Source organism: Sylvia atricapilla, chromosome 1, assembly GCF_009819655.1.
Source record: "Sylvia atricapilla isolate bSylAtr1 chromosome 1, bSylAtr1.pri, whole genome shotgun sequence".
In the NCBI taxonomy this organism is placed as follows: Eukaryota; Metazoa; Chordata; class Aves; order Passeriformes; family Sylviidae; genus Sylvia; species Sylvia atricapilla.
In genome coordinates, this window is record NC_089140.1 from 64,356,980 (window position 1) to 64,369,847 (window position 12,868).

The 12,868-nt window shown below is 40.3% G+C and overlaps 1 protein-coding gene across 8 annotated transcripts in view; it reads right to left on the reverse strand.

Annotated features, from left to right (window-relative positions):
- PHACTR1 (phosphatase and actin regulator 1) overlaps nt 1-12,868 on the reverse strand; it is a 303,804-nt gene that overhangs the window by 68,197 nt on the left and 222,739 nt on the right. For 6 of the 8 annotated variants that reach the window (XM_066324444.1, XM_066324422.1, XM_066324437.1 and 3 more), the window contains 3 exons: nt 8,392-8,472; nt 1,974-2,153; nt 736-942 (listed from right to left, as the gene is read on the reverse strand). In XM_066324444.1, the coding sequence (XP_066180541.1) occupies nt 736-942; nt 1,974-2,153; nt 8,392-8,472 (468 nt within the window). The remainder of the gene's footprint in view (nt 1-735; nt 943-1,973; nt 2,154-8,391; nt 8,473-12,868) is intronic. The other 2 variants (XM_066324451.1, XM_066324466.1) reach the window with 2 other exon arrangements.

The window sequence follows — 12,868 nt, forward strand, 5'->3', positions numbered from 1 at the left end:
GACTCTTGTGAAAACATGTGGAAGACAAAATAGTGCCTGTGCTGTTTACTGGTGCTACCTTCCATGCAGTGAGAGCTAAACTGCAGCATAAAGTGCAGGACATCAAAATCCTGGTCATTGGGAATTGGAGCTGCACTCATCAGTGGGAGGGGAGTAGTCAAAGCAGGAGTGGAAGGGGGGAACAGTTTGGCAGACAATGTAAGCACTGAGGCAAAATGACAAAAAGTCACAGGACAGAATCATCTGTGTGAGGATCAGGGGGCAAGTAAAAGACAAATATGTGGAAAGATACAGGCGACATGCCCATATGGCAGTTGAGGGAACAAACAACAATTGGCAAAAAGAGAAATCAAAACTCTCCCCTCAACTATCATGCCTTTCCTCATTAAAGACATCCTAGTATTCTTCTGATACTTCCTTTCCCATCAAAGCACATCCTGCAATTTCAGTGGTGATGGTAAGTCTTGATGAATAAGAGTGAGGAGGGTTAGGAAATGCCACAGCAGTGTTAGGTAATTACAGCTGAGAGGGGAAGTGCCCCTGGAGCAACCTTGATGAAGGTGCAGTCTGAAGATTTCGTGATCCCTGCCCTAGGTACAGCACACACACCACCAGCACACACAACAAGTGCAAACAGTGTTACAGAAAGAGGAAGAACACTGAGAACCTTGCTACAAAGGCAGCTTTTCCTACAAGGGAAGCGGTGGGGCTGAAGGTCCAGGAATACCTACTTACCAGTTAAGTGGCTGGCAATCCTGGCAATAGGTTTAGGAGGCAGGGCAGGGGGCTGTTTGAGGAGGGACAACTGTTTCACTGGGGTGTCCTCATGTTCTCCAGGGAAAGCAGCAGATTTTTTGGGGGGAAGTAGCAGGACTGGCTTAGCTGTAGGATCTTGGGACAGGAGGACGCCGGATTCATTGGATGTGGGGCTCTCTTCAGACACTGGAGGACACAACCACATCATAGACGCAACAACGTTACGAGCAAAGCAACAGCAGATACAGCCAAAGTCAGACAAGAAAAGCAGCACAGCAATGCAGATTAGGAACGACTCATAGATTTCACTCAAACATTGTGTAACGTAGAAAGGAGGAAAGAAGGAAAGAAAGAAAGAAAGTAAAAGAGAAAGAGTAACACGCATCTAAACAGCCAAGTTTCCCATTACTTCCAACAGAAGCCAGCTCCCCCATGTCAGGCTGGGATGTACTCCCGCATCTGGAACACAAATCAAGTTTTATAATGTCATGTCTCTGATGGTCTGTCACCACAGCTTGCCTAGGACCAGATATGTTAGCAGGTGGTCTTTAAACTTACCCTGTTAAAAATAAAAAGTATGTCATGAGGCCTACCCTCTTTTGAAAAGGCTGCATAGCTGTGCAAGATCATGGATGACAACTACTGCTCTCTTTTCCTCACTTGACCTTTGTCCACAACTCTCAGCAGTATGACATGATGCAGAAAGAGGAGCCAGCCCAGATGTAGAGCATCACTGTGTCTCCACACAGGCTGGGGAAGAAGAGCAGCCAGCCTCACCCAGGGTAGGGCAGCTGACTGTGTTAGTTACTGACAGATGTACGGTGTGAACACCACACAGCACCACGTGGCAGGTAGAGGGCACGAGGCTGTACCCCAGGGTCCAAATGTGTTGTAAACTCTCTTCCCTATAGCACATTGGCGCATCTGAGATGTAGACAGAGCGCTGGAATCCTACTTTTAGATGTTCACAAAGTGCAGGGGTTTTGCCTTACTCCAAGAGAGGTTACTTGCTTAGAAGTAGAGGTGACTTCTACATCTTGTCAATCAAAATTTCTCACGGAGTATTCAGTGACAATCTCTATGCTGTCAACTCCTTCTATCCCAGGAGACCTTCATTTTGACAAGGTTTTCTCAGAGCTAAACATCAAATGTTAGAAGTCAAAAACTTATTTCAAACAGCTTAGAGCATCTACACCACAACATAAATGAGATGTTACCTGCCCCATCCATGATCTCTGTGGTTGGGAGCACCTCATATGAGCAGGGTTCCACAGATGCTGGGACTGACTCCAGTTCTGCTAGGGCTGGCAGGGACACCTGGCTGGAACTCAGCCCAGAGCCCAGAGGCTGCCCATTCTCCAAAGCTCCTTCTTCATTTGGTATGGAAAGTTCCCCATCTGTTCATAGTAGGAGAAAAGAGGAATGAAAAGAAAAAAAAAAAAAAAAAAAAAAAAAAGAAAAGAAAAAAAAAAAAAAAAGGAGAGAGAGAGAGAGAGAGATAAATAATGCAGACAGAATTTAAAATTAAATCTGTCTCCACTAAATTGTTTTCAAATGAGGAACCTGGAGTGAGATCTTTTATATACACATGCATTGGGTTTACATGGAAAGGTTTTGATAGCAGGGCAGCTACAGGGATGACTTTTGTGAGAAGCTGCCAGAAGTTTCCCTCATGTCTGATGGAACCAGTTCTGAGATGGACTCACTGCTGGCCAAGGCTGAGCTTTTCAGTGATGTTGGTAGCACCTCTGGGTAACTCATAATTTATATCAAATATCTGTATTGATCTTTCGCCCTACCCCAAAATGGTCATTATGAACCATGGTCTAAGTTGGTTGATTCCTGACCACACTTCAGCCATGCAGTCCCCATCCAATGCCAAAAAACACCTGTTTTCCCTCTCTCTGTTGAATCTAGGAAGTCAGGAATGATAGTAGGCTGGAACTAAAGAATATTAATACATACTGTATATAATGTTTTAATATTAATAAAAAGAATTATTATCTTTCCCTACACGAACTTCTATAGTATAAGGGACACAAGCAAAATCACAGGGGTATGTCCCTATTTTACATACAAATAACCACATTTTATGTAAGGAAGAGAATAATTTTTATAGTTGCTTGATATCAGGCCTTGCTACTGGGATATATCAGATTCCATTTAGAAAGCCTGTTTTTATACTAATTTACTAGTTACTAATACTATTTACTAGTTACTAATAATATCTCCTCTATCTGAGCAAAATTTCTGTGACAGCAGCTGGCATTTTCTTTCCTATCAAACACCACTTCACATTAGAAATAATAAAGAGCAGAAGAAAGGATTCAGATTATTCTCTATAGTGTCAACCTGCATGATTTTTATCTCTGAACTTGTTAAGCACAGCACCTTGGTACCTAGAGGCAATAACTACATGGACATCACAACTAGAGTTTTATAAAGCAAAATGTTCAGCCCCTATGCTTACTAATGAAAGCCTGAAAATATAACTGAAATATGACCTGTAAAACTAAAAACCAGCAGGCAAATATGTGGAACTTGATTTTACTAAGCATTTAAATTGCTTTTAAAAACAAAACTCAGGATTTCAGAACATAGGCTTAGATTTTTGGATACACCTGATTAGCCATATTACTACTCAATGTACTGAGTGGAGATGTACATCAGTCAAATGAGTACACATTTTCCCCTCATATGGCTAAGATGTACAAACCACTTTGAAAAACAATACTTAAAAGAGAAAAAAGTTAGGTCTCATTTGAGTGCTAGTATACAGCAATTAACAAGTCTGAAAATACATTAGCTGATACCTACTCAGAACTATGTTTCTGCCATTTAAAGCTTCTCTACAGTGAGTGAAGACGGTCTCCTGTTTCAAGGTCTTGACTTTCTTGGTCTCATTGAAGGCTTTTTGGAGACCCAGAGAGCTATTATGGTAATGCAGTCACATCATACTAGATGGAAACTTGACCCATGCCTGAGAGATCAACTGAACTGGCTAAAAGGTGGCAACATGAATTAAAGCTAAAGGACTTGGCCAAGTGTTTGCAGCATAGCCTCCTTCCAACTGCTATGGCCATTCTAATAGAAAGATGTTTACTTCCCTATGCAGCAAAAATCAAAAAACAATTCAGCCAGTATTTAAGCTGAACATTTTTTGACTTAGCTGTCTGGGTAGAAATGCTGTGCATCTGTGCTGGCTCTGTCTCCCTTTTATAAAGACACACATGTTTACTCGTGTTTGGGATGAGGGCTGATGTTCTCTCAGTTACCTAGTTTCATGAAAGAGTGTAACTGTTTCTTATGTAGAGCATCTGCTTCTTGAATGAAAGGCAGTGACTGTGTCCAGCAATATATTAATTAATTCAGTGCATTAATTCAAACTAAATTTGACTGTAACGATGAGAAAAGTATGCATGACAAACCCAGTAACATTTGCTTTTTGGAGGGATAGCTACACATTCTTCATGAAGTGAGACGCCTAATGTTATATGCTGAGCATCTTGAAATCCTACTATTTTAAGTGAGCTATGTGCTTCTCAAGGTATATTAGAATGATTTAAGAAACAGCATTTGAATGACCCATGAAGACTTATGACTGCAAAAGAAGTAAAATGTAGGATAAAATTTTGACATTTACCTTTTGTCATAATACTAAAGCATGGCAGCTTTCTGTATTGACAGCATAACCTCTTTTAATCTTACATCTGAATATCTTTAATCTCGATTTTGATTCCAAAGCTTGTCCTTGGATTTGAGTGAAATCATCAGAATGCACAGAATCATGACTGAAATATACACTCTAAATCAGGTATTGCTAAAGAGCCGCATGGAGATTTACTCAAGTACAGCAAACAGATCAAAGATGCAGAAAAATTTGTAGAGGAAAGAGTATCTTAATGTGAATTAATCCTGCATCAGAGATATGCCTGACAACCAGATATAAAAGGCAAATTACTTATTATGTTCAAAGTACTAAAGATATTCCAGTTGGCTGACATACAAATGAAAAGAATCCTGGTAATGCAATTATTACATATACATGGATGAACTGATCTGTTTTCAGGAACTGGCTATGAGTTTAAAGTTAATTTTGTACAGTGATAACATATGTAATCTTTTGTTCTCAGACTTGCTAAATCCTTTGCTGTTTTCATAGTCTGGTGCTACTTAGTGGAGAATGACTTCCCCTAAGTCCACGAGCTTTAATAACATCAGCTGAGCATGAAACTGGACAGGTCCGTGAGGGAGTGGCTTGGCCTCTGCAGCGAGAGAGCACATGAAGGCTGCTCTTCTCTTACTCAGGGGACTCTGCACACCTGAAGTCACCGAAGAAAGAGGACCTCAGAGGAAACTCTCTGATGCAGAAGACTCTTCCCAGACACTTTGATTCATCTCAGCATGTGAAAACAACAGCATGGGACGAAGGCCCAGAGATACATAGATGACATATTCAAAAGCTGTGGCTCTAAAGCATGGCTTGTACTCCTGAGCACACCTGCAATTTCCACTCTCAGGTACTTCTAAAATATTGCCTGGTGTGAAGCAGCCCATGGTGCATCACATTGACTGACATAAACCAGTCCTGTTGTGTTTCCCCTGTTGTAGCTCTGCCTACCCTCTCACTGTGTCTTTTACTCTGCATACCTTGGACTATGCAGCTTTTTGCATATCTGAAGTGCCACACTCAAGCATTCTTTCTACAGAAGAATGGCTATGGAAGTCAAAATGGAGAATTTGAAATCCTACGTTAGTTTTTGCATTGGGTTGTCTCCTTCAGTACTTATTTGCTATCAAGTAGACTGTCTAAGCAAGAAATTCTTGATGGCAAAGACTGAGAAGGGCAGAGTAAAATTAATTGTCATTCTCTGCCATGGCCCCAAGGGTGGGAAATGGAAAACTGAGTGTTCTTTCATGTTGTCAAGACCTGCTCCTGGGACTGTTTCCTAGCCTTGGTGGCTTCCTTAGCACAGTAGTTGGGACACATCCACAACTTCAGTCCCTAAACAGACCCCTCATTTCGTGGATCCGATGGAGTTTGAGATAGGCTGCTTCTGGAGGAGTTCAAAACTTTTCAATTTCACTGCAGCACAAGTGGCTGCTATGCCTTCCTCCTTGCAGCATTACCAAAGCCACTTCTTCAAGTTTGCCCTCACATATGGTCACAAAATCTGCTTTAGTGCATAAGTGCAATATGTCTGAATCCTGTCAGGACTTAGGTTACCTGAAATTCAAGTCTAAATCCATCATTTTAATTAGAGCATATTAAAATAGAAGAATATAAAAGATGAAGACTGCCCATGTTTCTTTGAAAAACCATTGCACCCCCTTTGGAGTAAGTAATTGGTACCCACTCATATTCAGAAATTTCTCACTACAGGCAATCTCATCTATGTTCAGAAAGAAGAAGAGGTATTAAAATACTACAAGTAGATTTAGTTCTTTGACCAGCAGCATGAAACAATGGGCAAGTCTAATGTTGGGACGGTTACAGCTTCAAGGTCTGTACCTAGTGTAGGAGCAATGGCATAACAAAAATACAAGTTCTTCTAAATGTTGAGGTGTGTTCTGTGATGCAGGTGGAAGAGGTATTTTTAACCTCTCAGCACTATCTGCCCACAAACTATTATAACAGCAGGAGCTTCATCAGATACTTCTTCAACTTACTATTTTCCAAAAGTACAGAGTATTTGAAAAAATTATAACCTTTGCCTACATTTTCAGAATACTCAAGTCACAGAGCTCTGGGAATGGAAGATAACAGAAACCGATTCGATCATGAGTTTGGCTCTTAGCAAGGAAAGAGCTCTTTGCAGTTCAGTCAGAAGCAGCTTCACGTGACTAATTTAAGTGTGGGGGTCACTGAAATAACATAATTTCTTGTTTTCCAAATACAGCACCAAGACTTCAGTGACTCGCCTATGTGTGACTCTGTGACTTACTGCACTCTGTTAATTTTCACCTGCTGGGTGACAAAAAGTGCTCTGAAAAGCCAGCAAATCCTGAAGCTAACGGGTCAGAGCATCACTTTAAACAGCAGGTGAACAAACTAGCTAATTATGCTTTTCTTCAACATAGATGATATGACAATACCAACACTAGGCACAAGGCAAAAATTCTTGTTCTTGGGTCAGTCTGTCTGCACTGTTTTCTTTGATCGCTATGGGTTTTTAAAGAAAGAAAAAGCCAAAATTACTCACAGTCCTGCTTTGCCCACCTCTTAGGAAAGGGAGACAAAGAGATTTACACCTACTGTCTGTGCAAGATGCCTCTTGGCATGGAAGATGCTACCATAATCAAATAAAGCATTCTGCTGGGAAATGCTAAAGGTCTGTTGTCTTCTTAAAGGATTAGAGGTTACCTAACAGGAATTACAAAGAAAATGATGCTTCCACTTAAGGTTTTCAGTGAAATATGTCCATTATTAGAATTACTCTCAGATTATTACACCACTGAAGGAAATAATGCTTTTGTTCTACACATTTTGCCTTGTTCATATCTTTGTATCATCATAGCTGTTTGAGTACTGCTGCTACACTTCTGCATTACCACTTTCTTCTCTCCCCTACCTCTTTCTTCTCATATCAGCTTTGTAAAGGTGAAAAATTACTATAAGGAGGAATTTATTTCTTTCTTTTAAATACCTCCAGACAACTTAGAATCTGCTTCACAAGATGACACAGAAGTTTACAAACTACATCATTATTTGATCAATGGAAAAAAATGTAGTGCTTTGGTAGCAACATAAGGGGAATCTCTCTAGGTTTCAACGTGGAAGGCAGTGTAAGCTAGAGTAAAAAGTAGGTAGCAGATTTAAATGCTGCTGAATTTATGAAGTAGGCTATACTTCTAATATCTGTGAAAGTTTCTAACTTCTATTGATTTTTACCAGATTTTGTACTGCTATTGTAAAAAACTTATAGATATCAAATTAATGAGGCTTTAAAGCATATACATAAGTTCTACTGTGATTAAGGAGTAACTTTATTATGTCTTTATATAATTTGTTGAGTTAATTGCCTTAGTTATTGACAAGGGAAGCAGGAAAACACATAAAAGATGCACTCAAAGACTGACATATATGTAACAGATGTCAACTGTGTATTGTGTTACCAGTAAAAAACAATGGCATTTTGCATAAACAAGACATTACAAACTCAACAAATTAATTATCCTGAACAAGGAATTATTATCTCTTCTGAGCTGTTTCAAGGGAAAGTACATTGTTCTGTGCTCATCAGGATCCAAAACCCTTAAATGTTTCCCTTTCCTACAACAGTTAATGCCAAAGTGACTCAACCAGGCAATGGCAACACACAGAGGCACAAATCCACTACATTTCTCCAGTCTGGATGCTTTGCTCTTTTGCAGTCAGTGCTACTGCCTATTGCTGTGATTTTTATTTCTATTGCTTTATATTTCTGATTAGTTTGCATTTTTACTTGCTAAGTAACTTTCACATGTATCCAACAGATAGGGCCAGATCACGACAAAGTCAAGAGAAATGTTTAGAGATCTTATTTTGTGCAGTCTTGCAATTCAGAACTCTCTAGTCCTAGTGTTAATATTATGTAATGTCTGGCCATAAAATTATATGGGATGTCAATTTACTGTTGTGAAAAGAACACTTACCTTTATCAAAAATTTCTTTCAGCACTCCTCGTTTTATAAGCTCTTCTCTGCTTTGCCTCATAGACATTTTTCTTTCCAAAGCTGTAAGCAAAGTATAATGGTAAATATAAATAGAAAAGAAGGGAAATTATTGTTTTAAAAGGCTCTACGCCTTTTAAAGGCATTTAAAAAATGCTCTTCAAGTCAGTGTCAGTTTAGCATCTTGAAATAAAGGCTACTGGTAGCCCAAAGAATCTGTCTGCTACTGTAGTGTGGCTGTTACTGACAGAAGTGGCAGTAGGACTATTGTTATGATTTGGGACGGCTCAAATAACGATATGCAGAACTCTGATTCTTTGGAGGGCTTATAGCAAAAGTTTATTGACAGACAGACTCTTTTATACAGTGTTTTGGTACAATCAATATGATTGGTCATTTAGAGCAAACACCTCTCGACCGTTTCTTACAAGTAAACAACAACCTAGAAAAACACCAGGTGTCAGGAAGAGGATATCTACAAGGATTGTTTTGGGTTCCTCCTTATGATTTCCCAGGCCAAAGTGAGAGAATTCTGTGCCTGGCTTTCTCACAGGCCCAAGCTAGTGCCTGAAGCCTAAAAATCTGTGTTCTGACCACTGTCAGTTCCCACACAGAATGACTGACTTGCAGGCATGTCTGCACACCCATTGCTTGACTTTGACACATAAGCCAAACATTTCTGATTTCTGTGGAGAATTGGAGACAGCAAAGGGAGAAAAAGGCAATTAGTGCAGAAGCTGGAGAGGGAAGGGTAAGAAAGAAGGCAACACAAAGGCTCAAACCAAGAAAAGATGTGGCCACAGAACATGGTCACAGACTGTGTCCATTCCGTGGAAGAGAATGAAAGCCAAGGCTTTTCTGCCACTTGTTCCAGAGAGGACAGATTGAGGTGTTCAGGACAGTGCAAAAAATGAGCTGTTTAATAGATCCTTCTCTTCCCTGGAGGGATGTTCTCCCCCAAAGAGATGTAAAAAAGGGAAACTCCAGGAGAGCCACTGCAATTTACACCGGATCTGAGCAGCTCGAGTTCTGTATTGGAGACCGCAGTCACTGAGGCAGCAAAACGACAGATAGAAAATACATGTTTTTTTAGTGCAGTAGTAATTAAAACAATGTCCAATTAACCAAAACACCACAAAGGACACACAAGCAGTCAAAGAGCTAAAAGCCAGCAAGCTGGGGGCTCAAGAAGTGATGTGAAGGAGTGCCTCTGACTGAACCCGCTCTGTGAGAAACAAGCCTGTGCCTGCCAAAAAAGAGGCACTGTCAAGGGCAAATGGCTTCTGCCATATGCTCCTCTATCAGACCCAGCACTGATACACACACACACAAATGAACCAGGGCTTAGCATCCTCAGCCTGCCCAAGGCAGATTTAAAGCAGAAGAGGCTTGGAAAGCCTCTCTCCTCCTGTCTCCTCCCCTGAAAACAGGAAGGTGCAACCTTTCTTGGTACAGCTGTATGTTCACTGTTCCCACAGGGACACACATATCTGGTGACTTAGCTCTGCTTATACCAGCACATTGTGCTCATTGCAACTTGTTTGCTGCCAAATACTTAGGGATCAGTATGAAAAAGGCCAGTTCTGCTGGCCAGAATTAAAGGCAGGGCCCTTTGCTGAAGCACAAGACCCCATACCCATTACCATCACATGGTGCAGTTTGATTTTGGAGGTTGTTAACATAACAGTCACAGCATTTTCCAGCCTATTTGAAGATGTGCTTTAGATACCTCAACTGACTTGCAATGAAACACTGATTTCTAAGTTTCTAATACACTTTTGAAAAGAAAAAATCCAATGGTAAAACTCTGGAGTCACACTGTAGACTGCTCCCCAAGCTGCCTTTTCCTTGTGCTGAAAGGGCCTTGTTTCTGGTACAGCACTTTAAAGTTTTTCTTCTTCCTCCTTAAGAATAGCTGCTCTCAGACCTTCCAAGAAAAGCCAGAACAAGCTTCAGCTAATTCCTGAGCCTTCTCCCACCAAGGAAATTGTTAAAGCTCTAACTGAGTTTAAAGAGTGATTTGGTGGCACCCTGCACCTTTTCCAATGGTCTCAAAAAGTGTAATTTTCTGTTAGAACAAGCAGCAAACTGAATTTGCTCTTCAGTGGGAAACCAAGCTGGGTGAATCAGCAGCAAAGCAGCAGTTTCTGCACATAGACAGCAGCACTGCCCACAGAACAAAGACACAGGCAAATTCTATTTCTGTACTTGAAACAGCTAAGTAGCAGATAGCTAAGTAGCAGATCCACACTTTGCACACGAATTCACTGGCATCCACCTGGGTGCCCTGTCTCACCCTCCTGCCCAGACAAGAGCTGGTTAAGCAAGGCAGCAGCATTATGACTGACTTCATAGCTAGGAGGTCCCACCACATTATCACAGTACTGGTAATTTTGCAGGCTGGAGTTAGGGCTTTTGGGGAATCAGGTGCTAAAAAAGGGCTATCAGGACATTTAGAAGAAGTGCAGGAGTGTCTCTTCCAAACCAGTTGCTGAGGAAGATCCTCCAGTAGTGACCAAGACTCCTCAAAGTAGTGGACTATTTTTGCAGTTGCAGAACTTCAAAGATAGAATATATATATTCAGAAGACTGTATATATAGAGATTTCTCAGATACACCCTCTTGTAATCTCCTTGTGTTCAAGAATGAAAACCCCACAACCCTTGAGCTGAAGCTCAGACAAAATCAATTTTTTTCAGTTTCCAAATCCTTTCTAAGTAGGTACAGGACTTATAGTATTAATTATTTTCCTACTAAGCCAGTTTAATTAATAAGATATTTAGAGGAAGGGCATGCTGGGCTAAGAGCAGCACTGAATGATAACAGATGTTATACTGAAACTATGGAACATGCTGCCTTTCTTTAACAAATATCTTCTTCCCAAACATGTGTTGTCCATTTAAGTGCATAACCTGCTACGCTACTGCTGATCAGATGGGAATAAAATATAAGCATTTAGATGCAGAACTCATTAGGATCTAACACCCTGAACAATGAAATGCTTTACTTGGTTTGGATTTCTCTGGCAAAGATGGCCAGTTTTTTTATGAAGGATTTTGTTTCCAAGCAGAAAGCTGGTACAAAATAAATTCATTCACTCTCCACTGAGAAGGAATCCATTCACAGCAGAGGATAAATATAAACCTTTGAATTAATCCTTGATTCATGAGAACCGTGTAAATTCTGTAATGGGAAAAAATGAATTATAATTAATATTTAAGAAAAGATGTATTACTTCATTAGTGATTTTCCTTGGTGATTAACCTCATTTTTTTTCATTCCTACAACCTTTCAGGAGATTAGAAATAAGCATTAAGCCCTCTTTATGGGATCTACTTATGCCAGAAACTAGTTACTGTAACAAATTCATCCGCTCTACAAGAAACTCTCAGTTACTCGTTTATAGAAATGAGCCGATGCGTATTTTGTGGTAGAAGTGTACAGACTTTGCTAGTGTGCTCTGCAGTATGCTGTTTCATTTTTGCTTTGATGAAGAAACAGTGGGAAATGTTTTTATTAATGTTTCTGAGCTGGTATTTTTGAACTCATCCCTCAGGAGCAGCACCCCTCTGCTGTTCAAGCAGAGTTTTTCTCTGTGGCAGCCCCATTAAGATCAGTTAAGCCTTGACAGGGTCAGGAGGAGTTCCTGCCCCTCCATTCTGGAAATCAAACACAGTTTTGTCTTTATTCCTTTAACAGGCTGCTGTGCTCCGTGATGGCAGTGGTTGTGGGCTGCTCCTCCAGCTGAGAAGGTGAAGCTCGCCGCTGCCTCTGTGCCAAGCCTTTCTGCTGCTCCATTAACCAGCCAAAGAGGCATTTATGTAGTCATGACACGCAACCTTTCTGTCCTCCCATCCTTCCTTCCAAGACTAAAACATCTCAGATGAACTATTCCAACCTGCATCTATATGAGACAATAGTAAATTAATAATAAATATTACTATACAAGATAATAATAAAGCCTCCTCCTTTGCAGCAGTTGTCATGTTGCTGCTTAACCAAGGGGTGGACTAAATAAACAAGTCCTGCCCTTTTCATCTGACAACTGAAACTAAATCCCAGTCTGTGCTGGCTGGTTAACCTTGCTTTTTTTTCTGAGGTTGTCCTTGGCTTTTGTTTAAAAAAAAAATAAACCTGGGGGATGCTTTGCATGAATTCTTCCTTTTAAAGGCCACTATAATTTCCACGATGATTTTAAAAAGCAAAGATTGTCAGAGGATGAAGCTGAGAGCAGAAGCTTCCTGGTACATCCATTAGAATTGCTTTCAATAGGAATCTGCTTTGCTAATAATTCAGATCTGAATAATTAGAAACAAGCAAACCAACTGTTTTGCACAGTGCTTAGATAAACAACCATCAATGTTTTCTTTAGATTTATAAGGAAGAAGAGATTTTCAAATGTGATGGATTATGTATTAAGAAACGTTACATCATCTTGAAATTTTCCCAACTATGTAGA